At 49.8% G+C, this 23,044-nt stretch overlaps 1 protein-coding gene across 1 annotated transcript in view; it reads right to left on the bottom strand.

The window, feature by feature from the left end:
* LOC146870357 (C-type mannose receptor 2-like) overlaps positions 1-23,044 on the bottom strand; it is a 937,589-nt gene that overhangs the window by 56,055 nt on the left and 858,490 nt on the right. The window contains 1 exon segment of the mRNA XM_085640508.1: positions 17,378-17,523. Within this exon segment, the coding sequence (XP_085496634.1) occupies positions 17,378-17,523 (146 nt within the window).

Here is a 23,044-nt window from a genome sequence, read left to right as displayed (position 1 = left end):
CTTTAGTACAGCCTGGCCCACCCTAGCTTGCTGCTTGGAATGCACATCTACACAGTAGTGTTTTGTGAAGGTGTGCGGTGTAGACCATGTGGCTGCCTTGCAGATGTCATCTAAGGGTATATTCCCTAGAAAAGCCATAGAAGCCCCTAACTTTCTTGTAGAGTGGGCTTTACGGGGAACAGATAATGTTCTCTTTGCCTTTTGATAGCAAATTTGTATGCATTTTACAATCCACCTAGCTATCCCTGATTTTGAAATGGGGTTGCCTTTGTGTGGTGGAGAGAAGGAAACGAACAATTGTTTAGTCTTCCTGAAGGGTTGCGTTCTTTGTATGTAGTATAGTAACGCCCTTTTTACATCAAGTGTGTGTAAGGCCCTTTCTGCAACAGATTGGGGTTGCGAGAAGAAGACAGGTAATTCCACTGATTGATTGAGGTGGAAGGGGGAAATGACTTTGGGCAGAAACTTCGGATTTGTGCGAAGTATGACCTTGCTGTGATGCATTTGTATGTAGGGTTCCTGTATGGTGAACGCTTGTATTTCACCAACCCTTCTAAGGGAAGTGATAGCTACAAGGAAAGCTGTTTTCCAGGTGAGAAACTGTAGCTCACATTTGTGCATTGGTTCGAAGGGCGGACCCATTAGTCGTGTAAGAACTAAATTTAGATTCCATACAGGGGAAGGTGGTGCCCTGGGAGGAATTACTCGTTTAAGGCCTTCCATGAAGGCTTTAATAGCGGGCACTCTGAAGAGTGATAAATGCTGCCTGTTTTGTAGATAAGCAGCGATCGCTGCTAGGTGTAGGCGTATGGATGAGTATGCCAGGTTACACCTGTGAAGATGGAGCAGATAGCATATGATGTGCTGTATGGATGCATCTAGAGGGTTGATTGTATTGTTACGGCAGTAAATTACAAATCTTTTCCACTTTGCGGCATAGCATGCTCTAGTGGTAGGACGTCTGGCTTCCATGATGATGTTCATACAATCAGGGGGAAGGTTAAGGTATCCGAATTCTAGGATTTCAGGAGCCAGATCGCCAGGTTGAGCTGAGCTGGGTCCGGGTGCCTGATTTCTCCATGGTTCTGGGTTAGGAGGCATGGGGATAGATGCAGTTTTTGATGTGGTACCACTGACAGTTGTAGTAGCGTGGTGTACCACGGCTGCCTGGCCCACGTCGGAGCTACCAGAATGAGTGTGAGGGAGTGCTGTTGTAGCTTCCTGACCACTAATGGAATTAGTGGGAGAGGTGCAAAGGCGTATGCAAATCTGCCTGACCAGTTCATCCATATCGCATTGCCCTTGGACAATGGGTGTGGGTATCTGGCGGCGAAGCTTGGGCATTTTTTGTTTTCGTGGGTGGCGAAGAGGTCTATCTGAGGATGCCCCCACTGTTGGAAGAATGGGTGAAGAACTTGTGGATGCAGTTCCCATTCGTGTATTTGTTGCGTTTGTCTGCTGAGCAGATCTGCCATGGTGTTTTGTACGCCTGGAACGGGCTGTGCCAGGAGAAAGATGTTTTGAGGAATTGCCCATCTCCATATGCTCTGGGCTAAGCGGGAGAGCTGGGGAGAGTGTGTCCCCCCCTGTTTTTGGATATAATACATTGCAGTCATATTGTCTGTGCGAATGAGGACTGCTTTGCCCGAAATCTGTTTTTGGAAAGATTTTAGGGCTAGAAAGATCGCCAAGAGCTCCAGATGGTTGATGTGGAGCGATTTTTGCTGTGGCGTCCATAGACCTTGCATGGTGAGGTGTAGAAGGTGCGCTCCCCAGCCGGAGAGCGATGCGTCCGCTGTTAGAGTCACTTGAGGAACCGGGTCCAGGAACGGCCGCCCTTTGGAAAGGTTTGTGGTGTTCCACCACTGCAGAGAGTGATGTGTGCGGCCGTCCACCAACACCAGATCCGTCAGCTGACCCTGGGCCTGGTTCCACTGTTGTGCTAGGCACTCTTGAAGTGGACGCATGTGGAGTCTTGCATGGGGCACTATGAAAATGCAAGACGCCATCATTCCTATGAGCTTCATAAACACTCTTGCTGGAAGAGAGTGCTGAGGAAGGAATGTTTTGCGTAAGGCTTGAATGCTTGTGATTCTGGCTGAGTTTGGATAGGCAATACCCTTGGAGGTGTCTATAGTGGCCCGAGGTATTGCTTTGTGTGAGATGGTATGAGGTGGGACTTTTGGTAGTTCACCGTGAAGCCTAGCTGGTGGAGCAGTTGGATGGTGCTGTTTGTATGCTGCACACATTGGTCGTAGGACGCGGCTTTTATCAGCCAGTCGTCTAGGTAAGGGAAGACGTGAATAGGTTGACGTCTGAGGTGTGCTGCTACTACTGCTAGGCATTTGGTAAACACCCGTGGTACGGTGGTGACCCCGAAGGGGAGAACCGTGAATTGGTAATGTTGCCCGTCCACCACGAACCTGAGGTATTTCCTGTGAGAGGGGTGTATTGGAATGTGAAAGTATGCGTCTTTCAGATCCAAGGTTGTGAGAAAGTCTCCCTGGCAGAGGAGTGGGAGGACTTGTTGTAGAGTGACCATGTGAAAATGGTCTGAGTGTATGTAGGCATTTAGAGGCCGGAGGTCCAGAATGGGTCTGAGGGTCTCGTCTCTCTTTGGTATTAAGAAATATAGAGAGTAGACCCCTAGATTTCGTTGGTTGACGGGGACCTGCTCTATAGCATGTTTTTGCAGGAGTGAAAGTACCTCTTGTTTGAGCAGTGTGGAATGTTCTTGAGACATTGGACGGTGCCTTGGTGGGATATTGGGTGGGGTAGATGTTAGCTCTAGACAGTACCCTGACCGAATAATTTGGGTCACCCATTTGTCCGATGTTATGGACTCCCATACGTGGATAAAGTTTTGTAGTCTGCCCCCGACCGGAGTGGAATGGTCTGGGGGGAGCGGAGGGGAGTCATTGTGCGGGGGGGGTGGCAGAACGGGTGTTGTTGGTTTTGCCCCTGCCCTTATTGTTGTTACCCCTGTAACCACCTCTCTGATTGCCCTTTGAAAAGGTATTTTGAGGAGGGGACTTGTAGGAGGTAGAGGCGTTATCGGTGGAGGAGCCTCTACCTGTGCCACGAAAGGACGAGCGTCGAAAGGAACGTTTGGAGGCTTGTGTTTGGAGTGCCCCCATAGACTTTGCTGTGTCTGTGTCTTTCTTCATCTTTTCGAGCGCTTCGTCTACCTTTGGCCCAAAGATTGTTTCCTGGTCAAAGGGGTGATTGAGTATGGATGCCTGGACTTCAGGTTTGAACCCTGAGATCCTGAGCCAGGCGTGGCGACGAAGCAGGACACTGGTATTTATGGCCCTAGAAGCAGTGTCGGCTGCATCGAGGGCACACTTAATGGAGGTGTTTGTGATTAGTTTACCCTCCTGTATGAGGTCATGAGCCTTGTGCTTGTATTTTTCTGGAAGGTGCTGCATAAGAGCCTCTAGTTCGTCATAGTGTGCTCTATCATATCGCGCAAGCAGTGCTTGTGTGTTTGCAATGCGCCACATGTTTGCAGCTTGGGAGGCGGTGCGTTTACCAGACGCGTCCAGAAGTTTAGATTCTTTGTCTGGCGGTGGGGCATCTCCTGAGGATTGGGAGTTAGCCCGCTTTCTAGCTGTGGAGACAACTAGGGAATCTAGGGGAGCAGGGCCCTTGATGTAAGCAGGGTCTGTGGGTGCCGCCTTGTACTTCTTCTCTATTCTAGGGTTCAGTACTCTGGCTCTGACAGGGTCTTTGAACACCTCTGTAGCGTGCTTGGTGACACCCTTAAGCATGGGTAAAATGGAAGTAGATTTGTCTTGTATATCAAATGTATCCAGTAGGAAGTCTTCTTCTACTGGTTCACTGTGCATGTCCACCCCATGGTAGTGTGCTGCTCTCTGCACTAAATGATGAAACCCTAAGGAGTCCTCTGGAGGAGACGGCCTTGATGGGTATAGGTCGTCCTGAGGTACATTGGGTATATCAGGGTTATTGTAATCCTCCCATGGATCTGGGGTCCCTGGTGGAGTGGGATCCATTGGGGCGTCCGCCGGGTAATTGTCCGGATCCCCATCATCCGGATCTGGGGATGGGGCCGGATCGTAGTGAGGTAAAGGTGGCGGAGACCTGTGAGGTGGAGGCGGTGGAGGAGGTGGAGTGGGTAGGGGAGGCGGTGGTGGGGAGGGCACTCTGAGGGGAGAAGTAGCAGAGTCCTTCCTTTTGGGTGGAGGAGGAGGAGCCGGAGCATCAAGGCGTCTTTTCTTGGTAGTTAAAGTCAAAAGCCCAGTCTTTGGATCTTTGGACAAAGTCTTTTGTAAAGGGTCTGGTGTAAACAGAGCCAACGGTGTCGAGTCGTCTGTCGGCACCGGTGATTTCGGAACCGGGGGTTTCGATGGTCTGTGTGCGCCATGCTTTTTTGAGGTCTCCGGGTGTTTCGGCGTCGAATGATGTTTCGGCGCCGGAGCGTCGGTGCCGACAGATTTGTGTTTGTGTTTGGTCGGCACCGAGTGTCCAGGCTTCGGCACCGGTGGTTTCGGAGTCGAGCTGGATTTTGCAGTCTTCGGTGCCGGATGCTGTTTTTCGGCACCGGGTGTCGGCTGGCTCGATCCCGAGCTGCCATGAGACTTTGGGTGCTTCGACACCGGGCCCGAAGGTGGGGTGATCGAAGTTTTGGTTTTGGTTTTGCCCAGGCCGGCAGGCGAGGGAGTAACCTGAGTCTCTTTGGTTTTCGGCGCGGGGGTGGGAGGGGGCATAGTACTCACGGCCCGCTGCGCTGGTGTAACGTCCTCCACGTCGGAGTCGTCGGCCTCGGAAGCGCTGACGACGTCTTCCTCCTGCTCGGTGTGTGTTTGCCCCGAAGCTTCGGCGTCGTCTCCGAAGATGTCCGGTGGAGCTGCCGAGGATGAGTGCGCCATGGTGCGTCGAGCTCTTCGATCTCGGATGGTCTTCTTCGATCGAAAAGACTTGCAGGCGGGGCAGTCTCTAGCCTCGTGTTCCGGAGAGAGGCAAAGGTTACACACCTGATGGAGGTCGGTGTGGGGAAATTTAGACCCACATTTTGGGCACTTTTTGTCCTTTCCATCGGCCGGGACCGGAGTCGCGGAGGGCCCGAAGGCCGGTGTCGATGTACGGGATGGAGAAAAGTGCCGCTTCGAGATGATGAAGGAACTCGAAGAATCGAGGATTTTCCGTCGAGGCTGGAACCGTAGAAGTTCGAAGCCGGAGCACGAAGTATCACATCCGAGCCCGATGGCGGAAAAAAAACAATCTGAGGATGGAGCCGAAGCCCATGCGCAGTACGGACCAAAGGAGGAGTCACCAAACTCGTGACTTCCAAAGACTGTCCAAGAAGAAAAACAAACTGCAAACATCCGGGCCCAACACCAGATGGCGACCTATGCTAAGTGTACAATCTGCAGCTCATATGCCTCGAACAGTGTGTTTCTGTTGCAGTAACCCCCCCACTTTTTTCCAGACTACTGATGCACTTTTTCTTGGTGTGCCCTGGGTCCCTGCCAATCAGGTTGCCAGGGCCTTTATTCTTTCCCCAAAACGAACCAAATTGGCATCTCTGGCCACAGCTCAGCCCCTGGTAAATGGTACCACAGGTACCCAGGGCACTGTGACCAGAGAAGTCCTCTAAGGGCTGCAGCACTTACTGTGTCAGCCTTAGAGGTCCTGTACCCTGACACTCACACACTGCCTTTGCAGGCTGCGTGTCTTGGTGCAGAACAAAACAAAGAGTCGACATGGCACACATCCCTGTGTGCCATGCCCACAAACCACTGCCCTGGCATACATCAGTCACCCCACTAGCAGGGTGCCCTATGCCAGGGGTGAGGGTACAGGTGCATGAGCCCAGTCCCCTACAGTGCCCAAGTCCATTCCTGGGCACTGTAAGTGCAGTGCTGCCATTAAGAGTATATGGTGCTGGGAGATTGTCATTACGAACTCCACAGCACCATAATGGCTACACTGAAGACTGGGAAGTTTGGTATCAAACTTCTCAGCACATTAAACCCACACTGATGCCAGTGTGGGATTTAATGTAAAATGTACAACAGAGGGCATCTTAAAGATGCCCCCTGAAACTCGACCAACTCCTAGTGACCTGACTGAGTGGCTGCTTAGGCTGCCACCACCAGACATGTTTCTGGACCCCTGGGTCGAGAGCTTGCTCCTCTTGGGGGCCTGAAACAATGCACATCCAGGGACGAGGTGCCAAGCCTCCTCCCCCAGGATGGGCAGGGTTCACGAAGGAAAAGCTTCAAAGGCATGCCGCCTTTGTGAGCCTTTCCAGACCATTTGTTCCTTTCAGCAACTGGTCCCCACTGGTTCTACCCCCCACTTGGACGGGAGAACCGGCGGAAAAAAACAAGTGAGGAAAAGAGGTGTGCCCACCTCTGCCAACCCCACCGCTCAGGTGGGGGAGGCGAGGTGAAGCACAACCTCGAGTTCCCGCCATCTTGAGGATGGGAGGACTCAGCCAACCAGGGACAGGCTCCTGCCCCCCTCCCACTGGAGAGTGGCAGAATAGGGGGTGTACCCACCCCAGGGAAGGGACCCATTGGTCCCAGCCCTTTACCTACCTGTAACGCCCCTAAATGTAGTATTTAAGGGGTACCCTGAACCTTCCTTCCTCAGATCCAGCCTAACTAAAAGAAGAAAAGAAGAAGAAGAAGGACGATGAGCTGTGCAGATTTGACAAGAGGATGACGCCCAATGATTTGGCCCCAGCCCTACAGGCCTGTCTCCCCTCGAACCTGCTCCTGCGAAAGCCCAGAGTGTCCAGCAGCCAGCAACCTCACAAAGTCCGGAGGACCTGCCTGCCTTCACTTCCCAGACTGTTTCTCTCGTTAACACCGGACGTGTTTAAACTGCAGCTTCTAGTGCTAGCCAGAGACCGCAAATCCAGCCCACTCTGCACCCGCCGGACCCGGCCCGAGCTCGAGTGGAAAAACACCACGAGGAAGTTCCCCGGAGATCCTGACCCGAGATCCGGCGACCCCTGACCTGCCTCAAGCCTCCAGACGATGCCTGCAGCCTCAATCCAGAGGACCCTCCCCAACGCGACCAGAGCGGGTAAGAAAATCGACATCCCACGGCCTTGTGTGCCCAAACCAACGGTGCCTAACCGACCCACGACATCCCAACTTACCCCTCGAACTGGTGGTCGCACCCAGAAGAGCCTCGTCCCTGAGCCTGCAGTGTTTCTTTGTCCCGGAGGGTCTCCATTGAAAAATACAGGGCACCCGACCTCAAAACAGCACCCTGCACCCGGCCGCCCTAGTGCCGCTGAGGGTGCACCTTTGGTGCTACTTTGGTCTTCAAATTGCCCTGAGCTTAACCCTAGGAGCTTTGCTCCCACAACCCAGTGGCCTGTTTGCCAGCAGCCACCAACCGTGGCCCCCTATCCCCAGTTGGATAACATTGGGCCTCAACACTCTGCACCCGGCCGCACTAGTGCCGCTGAGGGTGCAACAACAGTGCACCACTGACCCTGGGAGACCCCGGAGTCTAACCCCAGAACCTTAACTGCCACAGCCGATTACTTACCTGAGAACCGGTAACCTGTTTTCCCACCATAGGATAACATTGACACTTTTTCTCTAAAAAGTTTCAAAGTGTGAAGTTTTGAAATCTAAAAATATTCCTTAAAAATCGCACAAATAACAAAAACGTGTTTACTCACCTGTTTGCAGGAAATGTTCCAGTGCTGAATCCAAGTATCCAGCACTGGGTTAGAAAAGTAACGTGAAAAGTAACTTACCTGCAATTTATTGTAAAAGCCTATTCATTTCAATGTACTGCTCCAAAAAGTTTTTAAGTGTGGAGTTTTGAAATCTGAAAATATTCTTTAAAAATCATGCGAATAACCAAAACATAATTTCTTACCTGTTTCCAGGAAATGTCCCAGTGCTGAATCTAGGTATCCAGCACTGAGTTAGAAAAGTAACATAAAAAGTAACTTACCTGCAATTTACTGGAAAAGCCTATTCATTCCAATGTACTGTATTTGCTAAGTGTTGCATACTACTGCTTCCCTGTAAATCAAACAAAGTACAATTTCTATTGCATTTTCAAACTGTTCTATATCCAGTAACTTATTACTGAAAATTATTTAATGCTTACCTGTACCAGGCTTGCTTGGTTCTAAAAATAAACAGTATATTTTTATACAAACACAATTGGCCTAGAGTTCAGATCTTGAGTGTGTGAATTCATTTGCTGACTGAGTGGGTACATCAAATGCACAGTCCTGTGATACCGCCTTACTGCTCGACCAAGCTACCACTATTAGAGAGTAAGGTTCTATCTAACTTTAACCTCTGCCTACCTCTGGGGAGACTTGGACTCTAAACACACAGTACCTCAATTTGGTGCAGCATATATAGAGCCAGTTTCTTACACACATATATATACAATGTAGGAAGCTGGCACTGTATATGGTATGCCACTAGGTGGTTATACCATGTACAAAGTACAGGGGTTCCCCAAAAGTGTACCGAGCTCAATGTAAAACTCAAAGTGCTCTATTAGTGGCAGTGTGGGCGAGCAGCCTTAGGCCTAACAGAGGAGTGTAAGACATTTTTTTTTTTGATAAACAAATTTTTATTGTGTTTTGCGGCATAAAGAACAGTATCAAGAATGATATACAGCAGTGCATTGAACAGGCATCAGTAACTGCATTCGGATAAGCGTCAATAAACCCTTGCAAAGACCCTCCCACCCTCCCCCATCCTCCGTCCCCACCCTCTGCGTCCCCACCTTTCAAACCATGCCCCCCAGCCATTTCCCCCATATCTTGCGGAATTTTTTGGGGCAGCCCCGTGCAGCACACAACGACCGCTCCTGGGCCGCACACCAATCCACCCCTCTACTCCAGGTAGCCACTCTGGGCGGGTCCGGTTGTGACCATACTGCCGCTATATCTCTCTTAGCCACCATAAGGGCAGTGGTGAGGAAGTACTTTTCGTTACGGGACCCGTCCATGATGCCCAGCAGGGCCATTCTAGGCTCATGGGGAACCTCCCAACCCAAGACCTCCGCTAGCTCAGTTTCAATCGCTGTCCAGTAATCGTCTAGACGGGAACAAGACCACACCATGTGGAAAAAATCTGTCGGAGCCACCCCACAACGGGTGCAGGAGGCGTCCACACGGAGGCCCGCCCGATACAGGCGGTCCGGAGTCAGATAGGCGGTGTGGAGGTAGTAGATTTGGATGAGCCGCAGCCTAGCGGAGGTGGTAAGCGACCGAGGGCCCATAAGGGCGTCCCTCCAGTCCGCCTCATCCAGGGGTCCCACCCAGGCCTCCCATCGCTGTTTGAGCCCGCTCCAGTCCACCGGGGTATTGTTAATCAGGGATTTGTAAATGCGGGATATACCCCCCTTTCCCAGATACCCCAGCATCACCTGAGCCTCAGGTGGGCTATGGGAAGGCAGTCTGGAGTCTAGAGGGACGTGAGCCCGGACCGCGTGGCGCAGTTGAAGGTAGCGGTAGAATTGGGAGGGCTGCAGCGAGAAGCGGGTCTGAAGCTCCTGGAAGGAACACATGCGGCTCCCACGCCATAAATCGCCCAGACAGGAGATACCAAGAAGATCCCACTGCCGAAAGCCCGCCAATCCCACCACCTCCCGCAGCCATGTCCCGTGCCAAAGTGGAGTGAGTTGCGTGGACGTCCCCGACCATCTAGTGTGCCGCGCGCCACGCGAGGAAGGGAGCCCGCACGACGTCGGGGAGTGATAGGGGGACCGTTGTGCCATAGAGCATGTTTTGGATGGAAGAGAACCCAAGGCATTGCACCTCGAGGCGATAAGCCGGGTCGCCCCAGCCTCCCGAGAACCAGTCATGGATCACCAGTAACTGGGTGGCCAGATAATAAAGATATAGATTGGTCATGCTCAGGCCGCCGTCATAGGAGGGGACCCTGCATCGATCCAAGGCCAGCCGAGGCCTACCGCCGCCCCAAAGGAATTTGGTCACCATTTTATCCAGGTCTCGGAACCACGGGCGCGGAAAAGGGCATGGAGTATTTTGAAGTATGTAAAGAAACTTGGGGAGGATCATCATCTTATATAGAGCGACTCTCCCTAGCGGATTCAATGGGAGGGACTGCCACCGGAGCATGTCTGACCTGGTTTTGTTGACTACTGGAGCCACATTAAGGGCCCAGCAGAGTTCCGGAAGGAGGGTGACCCAGATCCCCAGGTACTTAAAGGAGAGTCTCCGGAGGGGAATGTCCGACTGCCAGTCGAAACATTCCCGCGACGGGTGTAGCGGGACTAGAACGGATTTTTTGGGGTTCAGGTGAAGACCCGACGCTTGGCCAAATCGATGGAGGATCCGACGGACCCGGGGTCCCGAGGTCGCTGGGTCCGAGAGATAGAGGAGGACGTCGTCCGCATATAGGGCGATCTTGTCGGGGGCTACATCTGGCCATTCCCATCCGCGAAGAACGGGATCCGCGCGAATCAGCACCGCCAGGGGTTCCATCGCCAGAGCGAAAAGGAGGGGCGAGAGCGGACAACCCTGGCGCGTCCCCCGGCCTATGGGAAACGGGCGAGAGAGTGCCCCATTGACCAACACACGGGCCCGCGGGTGCGCATAGAGGACCATTACCATGGCTCGGAACCGGGGACCGAAGCCCATACGCTCCAGGACCTCACCCAAGTACGCCCATCCCACGGAATCAAAGGCTTTTTCAAAGTCGACCAAGAGGAGGGCCAGATAGGGGGAAAGGCGGCCGCGGTGCGCCATCGCGAGGTGGAGGCGCCGTAGACAGTGTCTGGTCCCCCGCTCCGGCATAAAGCCACATTGATCCGGGTGGACCAGGGAGGTGAGCGATGGGCGTAACCGCTGTGCCAGGACCGTGGCATAGATTTTGAGTTCTGTGTTAATAAGGGATATCGGCCGGTAGTCGGAGCAGGACCGCGAGGGAGGCTGTGTCTTGGGGAGGGCAACTATGGTTGCTGTATCCGTTTCGGGCCGGAACGAACCCGTCTCCACCACGGCCGCAAAGAGGTCCCGAAGCCTCGGGGCCAGAGTCTCACGATAGTGGGCGTAGTACTCCTGGGGGAACCCGTCGGGTCCCGGGGTCTTCCCAGGTGCCAGGCGGCCGATCGCCTCTTCAATCTCCTGCAGCTCGATCGGCGAATCAAGGGTCTCAGAAATCTCAGGCTGCAGCCGTGCTAGTGTCGCCCCGTTTGTTCCCAGCAACTCCTCCAGGGAGAGCGTGGACGGACGGAGACGGCACAGCTGGGAGTAATATTCAGCGAATGCCTGGGCTATCGCCACTGAGACCGTGTGGACGCCACCTGCAGGGTCCGCGATGGCTGGAATGATCCTGCCCGCCCGGGGATAGGTCGCCAGGCGGTGGAGAAGAGTGCCGTTTTTGTCTCCCCAACCGTACACCCGGGCCACCGAGGAGCGCCATAGGATCTTCGCCGCTTCCAGGGAGTGCAGGCGAATCTCTTCCCGCAGGAAGGCCAAGCGACGAGACCGTGTGGCATCATCTAAGTCTCCCAGACTACGCTCCAGTTCTAAGGCCTGGGCCTCACAATCCGCGAGCTTCTGGGATTGAGCCCGCCGTTGACGTTGCAGGTGCCCTTTAGTGGCGCCCCGAACAGTCGCCTTGCCGGCCTCCCATAGGACGGCGGGGGAGACGACAGAGCCCTCATTATGAGAGTAGTAGTCGGCTATCTCGCCCCCGACCGCCTTCCGAAAAGCCTTGTCGTGGAGGAACCAGGCGTTCAGACGCCATATCGGACGGGCAGAGAGGGGGGGGCGAGAGCGAGGAGCACCGGCGAGTGGTCCGAAAGGCCCCTCGGGAGAATGCGTACGTCCCGCACCCCCGCGCAGTCGGTAGAGGGCACGAAGATGAGGTCGATCCGGGCATGGGAGTGATGGGCCGCCGACGTGTGGGTGTATTGGCGCGTCTGCGGATGCCAGATCCTCCAGACATCGCAGAGGCCCTGTGATTCCGCCCAAGATGAGAGCTGTTTTGCACGGGCGACGCGGGTCAAAGAGACCGGACCCGTCGAGTCCAGGTGGGGCGAGTAAACAGCGTTAAAGTCCCCGCCGAGTATGAGGGCACCTGCAGGAAGTGTTGGGAGGATATCCGCTGCGTGGGAAAGGGCCGACGGCAGGAGGGACGGCGCCGCGTAGAGGGACATCAGGGTAAGGGGTCGGCCCTCCAGAGTGCCACACACCACCACTACCATACCCTGGGGGTCCAAAAGCACCCGAGTCAGGACAAAGGGAAAGGACTTGCGAAGCAATATGGCCACCCCCCGGGATCCCCGAGCAAAACCTGAGTGCCATACCCTGTCATAACCGTAACGGCCAAGGAAGGGGCAGTTGTTACCCAACAAGTGAGTCTCCTGGAGGAGGAGCACATCGATCTCTGCCCGTTGTGCATATTTGAGGACCGCCATGCGTTTGAAACGATCCAGGAGGCCATTGACGTTCCAGGAAAGTATACGCATGGCGGCCCTAGGGACAGGTGGGTCAGCCATAGTCGAGGACAGAAGAGTGGGCCAGTGGAGGCGCGTCTGAGCAGGCTCCTAGAGAGGAAGGACAGCGGAGCGTCGGGTGAGAGAGCGGGACAAACAGTACATGATACCTTAGCACAACAAATAAGAGGGAGTCACCCCCCACCAACAAAATCCCCCCAACGAGGAAGAAACAACCCCAAACCAACCCCAACCCCCCACCCCCCGCCCTATACTTCAAAAACGGAAGCATCTGTCGCCCGAACCAAATGGAAGAACCACCAAACTAAAACGCTTGGGCTTGAGCGCTAGTGGACCCCTGATACATCAAAAGTCAAGCCTGATTTACCTGCCCTGGCCCAGAGCAACACTGACAACGGGGCGTTCCACCCCCGCCCAGGCATCTCCCACCCCCCCCCACCCCAAAGGTAGGCAAAGAAAGTCAAATGGTAGGGCTGCGAGAGAGGTCCGAAGTGTCCACCAACTCGACCGGGTGGGTTGCAGGGCCTGTGAGCCGAGGTGACGCGGCCCGCTGGAGTGTAAGACATTTATTGCACAACATTCACCAATAATGGACTCACAACTCAAAAATAAGACCCATACCAATTTTAGAAAAATAAGCTTTGTTTGAATTTTATTTTAAGACCAAGCATCAGTGTGGATTTATTAAAAGGAGCTGTTTGGTACCAAACACTCCTGGGTTTAGTGAACCCATCATGGTGCTGTGGAACTGGAGTTGTCAAGTTCCCAGCCTATGTACTCTCTATGGCTTCCCCGGCACTTACAATATTAAGGAATAGGCCCTGATACTGTAGGGTCATATGTGCCAATGCAGATATGCCCACACCTGTGTTATAGTGCACCCTGCCTTACGGCCTGCTAGAGGTGCGACTTACCTATATCTTGGGCAGTGCTAATAGGCATGGCACACAGGCAGTGAGCCATGTAGTCTGTTGTTTTGGCTGCACGAGGCCATGCATGCTGCAGTGGCAGTCTGCGTGGTCTAGGTGAGGGGTCCCTAGGAGACCCTCTTCAGTCCCAATGCTCTAGGTACCCATGTACCTTTTATCAGCAACTTACAGGGGGCCTGAAGAGCCAATTGTGGATCAGTTTTAGGGAAGAACATTGGTACTGGGAACCTACACAGCAGGGACCCATTACTCTACAGTCAAAGTTGCATCAAAAGCGAGGAAAAAAGTGTGTGTGTGTGGGGGGGGGGGGGGGGGGGGTACTGCAACAGAATCCCAATTTCTCACAAAATCATCCTTCATAAAAACGTCCCTATGAATGTCTACCGAGTAGGTCCACACAAACAGGGGAGGTATGTGGGGCTAGTGTGTCTGTTGGAAAGACAAGTCTACAATTTACTTAGTCTATATTCCCCCACACTTAGCTAGAATCTCGCTGGAGTCCATTAAGTCCCTTATTACTAGGGTCCCACAAGGGACAAAGATTTTGGGGGGGATTTTAATGCTGCGATGATACCCTCTAATAGACTCTACTGGGTTCAGGTCCTCCGGCCAAGGGATAGATACGCTGTTTTCTGATTGGGTTGCTAGTCTGAGACTCTGTTACGCATGTCTAGCACCCGCAGACCCAGGAGTTTACACACACAGGCTTCTTATAAAAAAAGCATTGGCAAATAGGTTTCGTGAAGCAGAGTGTTATAGAGTAGAGTGGCGTAGATTGTCAGTGAGAGGAGCAGTGTAGGAGTGTGGAATGGCATAGAATGTAGCAGAATGTTGTAGAGTCGAGTGGCATAGAGCGGAGTACATTGTCCGGGAATGGAGTGGCATAAAGTGAATTAGTGTAGGAGAGTAGAGTGGCATAGAGTGGAGTGGCGTAGAGCAGAGTAGAGTGGAGTAGTGTGACATAGAATAGTTGCATAGAGTGACGTAAAGTGGAGAAGAGTTGCAGAGTGAAGTAGAGTGGAGAGTGGGATAGTGTTTAATGGAGTAGAGAATCAGATTGGAGTATCGTAGAGTGTAAGGTTGTAGAGTTGCATTGAAAGGCCTAGAGTGACATGTCAAAGTAAAAAGGTTAAACGCAAAGGGCCCGATTCACAAAAGTAATTCTGAGACAAAACACTAAAATTACTACTTTTGGTATTCACATAAGGCATTAAGTAGTAGTAAAGTTAGGATTCCTACAAAACCAAGGTAATATTATCCAGGTAGTGGGGGAGGCAGGGCATCCCAACTCTATAGCTTTTTACCTTCCTACAGCGTTTGACTACAAGGCTACCCTCTCCCTGCCATCCGTGAGAAACGTTGATTCTACTCAAATTGGGTAAGGGCATACCCTGACATATGATTAATTAATTGATGTTGAAAACATGTGCACAGGGTGATTTACTGAGTGTATAAATTGCAGTGTGTATGTATTTCGACTAAAGTAACATGACAGTAGTTTTTAACTGATGGAGTGGAGTGCTTGCATGGTTTACTCGAAATAATGTGTTCATGACTTACGAGTGAAAGTTATGTGTGGAAAATGGACGCATACTGCCAAAATGGCAAGGTGGGGTCAAAGAGACCCGAGATCAGCTTTTCCACATGAGCACACCAAGCATGTTGGGAGTGCTATACAGAAGGACACTAATTACTGTTGTGCATAAATTATTTGTCTTTTGTTTCCGGTCACATTTTTCTTACAGGTGGAATTTTTACGTACATCAATGATGGAGAGATACCCATGGGAAGTATACCCTCCATTCCTTCACGAAGGGACAGCTCTCTGTCCCTTCAACATAAAAATATATAGGAAAATTCCTTAATGAAATCCAGGGAGGGAATTTTTTGTTTTGCCCTGAAGAAAGCCCAGCACCGAGCAGGCCACTAAAAAGGGCTGAAACATGTTGGCAGATTCTTAGGGTCATAGGACCATCACCTCCAAAAAGACCCGCTATTTTACATATTTTTAATATCCGCTACGTCCCCGTGAATAAAGGAATACCTGGGGAACGGAGTAGGATTTTTATCTTTAGTACCCCTGGCCTACATCTCCTAAGCACTCCCTGAAATACGGGTGAGCCCACCCTGACCTTTAGGAGTCAGGGTGAACCTGATGATGAAGCACGACAACAATAGGGTGTGTGAGAGTTAAACAACAAAAAGGAGTTGCCTCCTTTCTGCACCCAGCGGTGTACGCCACGTAAGTTTTATTCTCGAGCTTGATGGTTCTGGATACCTTATGGTAGTTATAGAGAGTAGAGTGGCACAGAGTAGTATAGATTGGCATAGAGTGCAGTGAATTAGAGCGCAATCGTGTAGAGTGGCGTAGTGTGCAGTGGCTTACAGTGCAGTGGTACAGAGTAGAGTGCTGTTCAGTGGCAGAGAGTGCAGTTGTGCACAGTAGAGCGTCCGAGTGCAGTGGCACAGAGTAGTGTGGAGCAAAGAGTGGCACAGCGAGCAGTGGTGGAGACTAGAATAGAGTGGCGAAGTGTGCAGTGGCGTAGAGTGCAGTAGTGTTAAGTTTTGTAGAGTATAGTGGCGTAGAGTGCATTGTTTTTGAGTAAAGTGGTGTTTAGTGGATTGGCGTAGAGAGCAGTTGTTTCAAGTAGAGTAGCATAGAGGTCAGTGGTGAAGAGTAGAACAGAGCGGCGTAGCGTGTCAGAGTGGCGCATGTGAGAAAGTGCCCTCTTTCTGCATGGTTGCTCCCACTTTTTGCTGAATTGCTTATATGCTTTGACTGAGTGTGCCCTGGGCTCCTGCTAATCAGGTAACCAGGGCCTATGTTCTTTCCCTAAAACTGCATTGAAGCCTAATCCCAATTTGCATCTCTGGCTACAGGTCAGCCCCTGGTAAGTGGTTCCACAGGTACCCAGGGCACTGTGACCAGAGAAGGCCTCTAAGGGCCACAGCACGTATTGTGCCACCGTTAGAGGTCCTGTACCATTACAATCACACACTGCCTCAGCAGGCTGCGTGTTTTGGTGCAGAACAAAGTGTGTGTGTGTGTAAAGGTAAAGAGCCTCTAATGGTGGCACAATAAGTGCTACAGCCCTTAGAGGCCTTCCCTGGTCACAGTGCCCTTGGTACCTAGGGTACCTTTTACAAGGGAGTTACATGTGGCTAGAGAGTTGCCAATTGGGTTTTGCAACAGTACAGTTTATGGAAAGAACATGGGCCCTGGGTACCTGGTTGGCAGGAAATCAGGGCACACTCAGTCAAAGTACATCAACATTAGGCAAAAAGTGGGGGGCAACCATGCAAACAATGGCACTTTCCTACATTTGCCTTCTCTCACACTCACAATTTCTCCTTCATTATAATTTTCTCTTTTTCCTTATTATCCTTGTGTCTCTCTAAATATATTCCTTTGTCTTGCTCACTGAATACACAATTGACGATTTCACATAGGACCATTTAATCTTTTAGTACCAGACAGTTAAAGTGTGATGCCTGAGAAAGTAGTATTGAAACTTCAGAGGCATGAAGAATGAACAAGGCTCTAACGGTGTGAAACATGTTTGAAACTCGTAAGGCTATGAGAAGCAGTTTCACTCACTCCAGTGAAATGTGAATCACAGAGATGCAAATGAAATTGTAATAACCGAGATTCCAGTGAGAGGGGAATGACTGAGATACCAGTGATACATGGAAAAGTGAGAGTGAGACACCTGAAAGGTTGGAATGAGAGAGACTACAGTAACATAGGAATGAGGCCATGGTGATACGAGTTGGTCTTTAGTTATGTGGGTGGGTTAGACTCCAGGCAGGTGTGAATGAGCTTCCAGAAATCATGAGCATCCAGTGATGTGCGAGTTTGACTAGAGTGATGTGCATGTGTACAAGTCTTCAGTGAGGAATGAATGAATCTTCATCAAAGCCAGTAAGACTTTCCTCCCATCTTGCAAAGGCAATAGCAGCAGCTTAAAAGCCCTATTTTGAGTACATCAACAACTCACCTTATTATGGAAAGGAAGCCACCCTCGTGGACATACTCCCCCAGATAATGTGGGCACTGTTGGAAGAGTAGATTTCACTGCAGTGCTGTTCCTTCGCTTACAGATGTAAGGCAGCGCCGTCAGACATTTCTGATCTCCCCAGTCCTCTGGACAAGGAAGGAAGAGTGAAAAGGAACAGATTATAGGAGGAAATTTGTTGCAAGGCATTGCTGAAGAAGGCACAGACCTTGAGGGAAGAGCATGATTTGCGTAAAGATGGAAAGAAATGAGATTGATAAAATCACCAATCGGTAATAAATAGCCACTTTCATACAGGTGGGATTTTGCTGAAGATCGAATTCGAATTTGTGGCAGATGGCTGAGGTGGTCTTCTGTAATGGTTCCAGGGTGGTGTCTACTCATCCCCATCAAACTCAATACTCACCAAACTTAGTGACCCCAGAGTATCCCTTGACTCTCATTGCGTCCATTTGATTTGGGGAGGGCAGTGGCAATTCTCTGCAACACCCGTTTCGTCATCCCCCGTTCCTCAACACCACGTCTCCTCTCATCCATAATGTCACCTTTTTGCTACTATGGAGAAAAATCATTGATTGATCCACTTTCCCCCAGACGTCTGTGCCATGCACACTTCTGCACATAGACATCCTCCTGCATCACAGTTCTCCCCTTCTACTCACAAAATGGGAGATGGCAGCAACAGGTGGATTCAGCAGCCATGTCATGTTCTCAGTTCCATGCCAGCTTGTTTCAGCTCCAGGGATCTACCCTCCTATGCTTGCCAGCATAGTGAAATATCATGTTTATGAGTTGTGCAATGATTAAATACATACAAGTCCAGGTCTGTGCTGTGAAAGCAACTGCATGTCCCCTCTTCAACAGCACATACCACACTCAAAGCAAAACCTTAACACCTCTTCAGCAATCACCTCTTCAGCAATCACATTCACAGCAAGTTCACTATCTTCCAAATGCAAATCTCAATAGCAAGTGCATTTCCCATCCAGCCACAGACTAATCTATACACCAAATACAGAGTCATGTTCAATCTCTCCAGCTAGTAGGTGGCATGAAACAATGTATTAACTAAATAAATATAGAACTATTCATTTGGTCAAAGGTGTCACACATGTCAATAAAGATATTAATAATGAGAAATCACATAATGTAAGTCAGCTTGTTTCCCAGGGCAGCGGATAAAGTGTCTGGGAGAATTCCCAAACCTGCCCGGTGCAGGCTAGATGAGCAGATCAGCTATACAAGTCAAAACTAAAGAAGAGGCCTCACAACAACCAAATTACAAACCCTCAGTGCATTATTCAAAGCTCAAACCAGAAGCCAAGGATTTATCCCCAGTCTTTTGCTTTATGGCAGGTTGACTGCAGAAGATTTTACTAACTGCTCTCCTAGTTTGCCTCTGCTATTGAAAGAAACATTTGTTCAACTTGATGACTGACGAGTGTCCAAACGTTTACTTCCAATCTATTAAAACTACTGACCATTCTTGGTCATTGCATGTTCAAATCTTATCAGAAAGTCAATGAAATCTATTGGACCGTGGCATGACGAAAATTAAAAACATGATATGTAGCATGCTTAACTCTTAAGAACGTTTATGGAATATCATTAAGAAGGGGGAAGTACCTGATGCTCAACCTATGGTCAATAATTATCTTAAATGCCAGCGTCCTGCTATTTTAAATTAGACCCTTCAAATTTTGGGTGCATTTCACAACATTTTCTAGGAATTGTTGCTTTATGTTAATAAATACACTGAATGTTGCATGAAGGATAAGGAAAATGTTACTTACCCTATAGGTTTCTGCTTGTAGCATGTAATGCTCTGCACACTCCTGCAATCTAGTGTCGGGCATGGACATCTGTAAGTAGTTTTTTTGCAGAAACTGTAAAGCAGTACCCCCCTATAAGTGGTGGCTAACACGTGGATGATGCAATGTCTGAAATAGAACCCGAAGGACCATTGGACAACCACTGCCTGCGGCTAGGATATTCACAAAATTGGAGGGTCCATGGAGGGTCCATGGAGTGCAGCACTGGTTGTGCCACTCTGGGTGTGACAAAGGTAAAAAGTGGCTCCCGGCCTTCCACTTCAGGCTGGAAAAACAGTTTCTAACTGCTAACCCTTTGAAAGCATGGCAAAGCCCAACCTCCCTCTGTGGTATGTGCGAGTCACACCTATGGCAGGCTAGCGAGCCCTAAGACAGGGTGCCACATTTTTCCAGAGCAGAACAAGTATTTTACTTCTCTCTTCTGGCAGTAAAAACACAATATTGTGTTTACAATGGAAGGACTTGTTAGCTGCATTGGCGAGCACAGAATTAACTTGCTGACCCTTCAGCTGTGCTAACTCCTGAATGGTGCGTCCAAAGTTGGTACTTTAAAGTATCAAATAACTTGTTGCATTAAGCCTGACTTGATGCGGAAGTAAAAATTCATGTAACTTGTTGCAGTGTGCACTTTTCCAAAGTTGCCACTTTGCTGCTTAAAGTCTCCTCTGCCCTTGATGATCGCACACAGGGTTGGTCCCCGAGACAGCTTTTTGCCATACTTAGGAGATGTGCAAATGACTTCCAGGAAAGAAGACAACAGAAACCTGCGTGGGAGAGCTGCCTTACTTCTCCCTGGTAGGAAGCCACATGGATGTTGGCCCAAAAGGCGAGCTTTAGAGGAGAAGCTGCTTTGAAGGGCAAACAGTGAATACTTAGGAGAGGGGCTACTCTATCGTTTAGGTAGACAGGCTGGCACTCAGGAAGGAGAGGGGAAACAAGTTGCCAAGCTGTTTTTTCAGGGGCGTGTAGCCACACCTCTGAGTTGGGCTAGGGAGCCCCACACGCAGAGAGAAGGGTTATGCCATCTTGAAAGTGGGCAGTATAGAGAATTTCTGAGATAGCTATATACCACACTTCGCAGGAAGTGATCATCAGGAGGGGGTGGGGCTAGTAGCCCAATGGCTACTGACCATGTCCACGCCGAGGGCATTTTCTGGGCATAAAAATGGCATCCATTACACACAGAAATCAGACCTGCTGCACCAAGGATCTGGCGAGGAGAGAGTGCACCAATGTGGACGGCACCTTCTGAACGTGGTGGCTACCAAAGGAGAAGGGACGGTGGCTGCTGTGTCCTGCTCATGGAAAAGTCGTTTCCAGAGCTCAGCCAAAGCAAGAGACTTTGAAGATCATTGGGCTGACCAGCGGTGGTGCGTCCATTGGGGCGCTGCCCCACTAATGCCACATGCCCCCATTCGTTCGAAAAAATGTACGCCAAACTAAGTAACTTACTGACGCTAATTCCTGGATGCTCACCGGGCCACGCCAGAGGCAATCAGGAAGCTGAAGTGGGTCGGGCCGTGGCAGCACTCAGTAGTGCGCATGTTCAGTTTGGGCTGGTCATTTTTACGACCAGCCCGAACATGCGCAATAGACTTCCCCTTAGGAGAGTGATGGTTGCTTCATGCCGCAGCCCCCGGTCTCCAAATGGGCGGGGAGTATCCCTACTCAAGCCAATTGACAGAGGCACCGCACACGTTCACACTTCACCGCACGCGCAGTATGAAAGGCTGGCATTATGGCATAATAACCAGACATTGGGTGCCGCGCGTGGGTGGCACTTGGTGAACGTATGTGGCCAATCATCATATGTAACTTTATTCGGTCATTTGTACAAAACACCATCAAAGTATACAAAAATAAAACAAATATATGTACAGTTAAAAATAGTATTAAATCGTTTCAAACATAAGTACAAATGACATCCCGAATCGGGTTTAAAAAGACATAGGTACATAAATACAATCGACCTGGTCATGCTAAAAAAAAAGTGCCAAACAGCCTCCAATCATTTGGGATACAGAGCCGTATATACCAAGCTTGAAATTTAAGATATGTATATAACATAAAAAAGGGAAAAAGTTGAAGAATGGCAACACAACTATAATAAGAATTTTTTGCGAATCAGCTAAAAAGAAAATAAAAAACGGCTAAGAGCAAAAACTATTGGCTCCGAAGTATCTGTTTTTAAAGTTCTAAACGCAATCTGGTGTTGCTTAGCACCCAAATTGAGGCATAATGGTCTAATCCATCTCCTGCGTAACTGCTGAGACTTTGCACAAAAAAACAAAATATGTTCTTCAGTTTCACCAACTTCACAGCAGGCAGGGCAGGTGTCTAAAACTAGGCCAATCACCTCTTTCCCCGGAAATTTCAATAGCAAATTACCATATCTAAACCTAATATACAAGCTTTTGGCAAGGGGGGGGGGGGGGGGGGGGGGGGCGGGGGAAATCAGGTCAAGAAAAGGTTAAAAAAAAAAGAAAAAAACATGATTTTATATTTAAAAAATTGGATGTTAGCTGGCCGATTGTTTGATTATTGATATAATGCTCCCCCACTACCATCCAATACATAGCTTTAAGGATCGAGATGTCACGTTTAGTGGCCCTATCTGGATGCTTCCACAGGCCCATCAAATTCAGTTGTTTACACCATTTAGCAATATGTTCGAACCAAGGGAGTTGTTTTGCCCCACTAAGCGCTAGGACCTCCCGTAGGGAGTTACGGTAGTCGATTAATTGTGGAGTAGTCCATAGGCGCAGCCAATAAGTTAGGGGTCTCAAGGCAGCCAGGTCGCCTATTTACTTTATCACAAGGTCACAAAAAAGTGAGGTAAGAGGTGTTGTAACAGGTAGTGAGATGAGAGCCCTTGCAAATTTATTCTCACAGATCGTTAGATCGAAAATCCCCATATCTCTGCTCCATACAGAGCTCCGCTTTGGGCTTTTGCACGATAAATTTCAAGGGCCGGTGAGAGGGGTTGGGTGTAAGATTGTTTTAAAAATCTTAGTACTGTTTTAGATCTTTGGCATAGTATTAGAAAACTCTTCCTCAGTTGATATTCCCAACTAAGCAGCTCATTCAGACCTTTACCCAAGTAATTAAAACTTTTTACCCGTACCAAGGTTTCATGTAAGATCTTAATCTCTCGTATACCACCCCGTACTTTTCTGAACACCGTAAATCTTGTTTTTGAGGTGTTCAGTTCCAGTTTCCTTTCCTTGCAAAAGCTCAGGAACTTATCCAATAAATACCTGCAAGCCCATAGGAGTTGTAGATATTAATAAAGAATCATCTGCAAAGAGCAAGATGGGGACTTTTGCATCATTCAATGAAGGGGCATCATTCTTACAACCCATTATACAACTAACCACATCATTGATAAACAGGGAAAAGAGTGTGGGGGCGAGAACACACCCCTGACGCACCCCACGTTGGATCGGAATCCTCTCTGTCAATTCCCCGTTTTCCCCCCACCTGATCTGGGCATAATTGTCCTTGTGCAAACTGGCAATCACAGACACCAAGTCTTCCGGGGTACCTGATCAAGCATGGTCTTCCACAACAAATTACATGGAACCAAATCAAATGTGGCTCGCAGGTCCACAAAAGCTACATAGAGCCGCTGTTTCCTAAGCAGCATATACTTCCAAGCCAGCAGGGAAAATCTGAAGGCTTGGTTGCACGTGCTGATTTTAGCACGAAAGCCCGCCTGGACTGGAGACAATACTGTGTTATTATACATCCATTCTTGGAGTATGTCTAAAACTTGCCTGGCAAAAACCTTCTGTAGGTTGTCTATTAGACTGAGAAG

This window comes from Triturus cristatus, chromosome 1_1 (assembly GCF_964204655.1).
Source record: "Triturus cristatus chromosome 1_1, aTriCri1.1, whole genome shotgun sequence".
NCBI lineage: Eukaryota > Metazoa > Chordata > Amphibia > Caudata > Salamandridae > Triturus > Triturus cristatus.
Note: the sequence above shows the minus strand (reverse complement) of the source record. Positions and strands in the feature narration are given on the sequence as shown.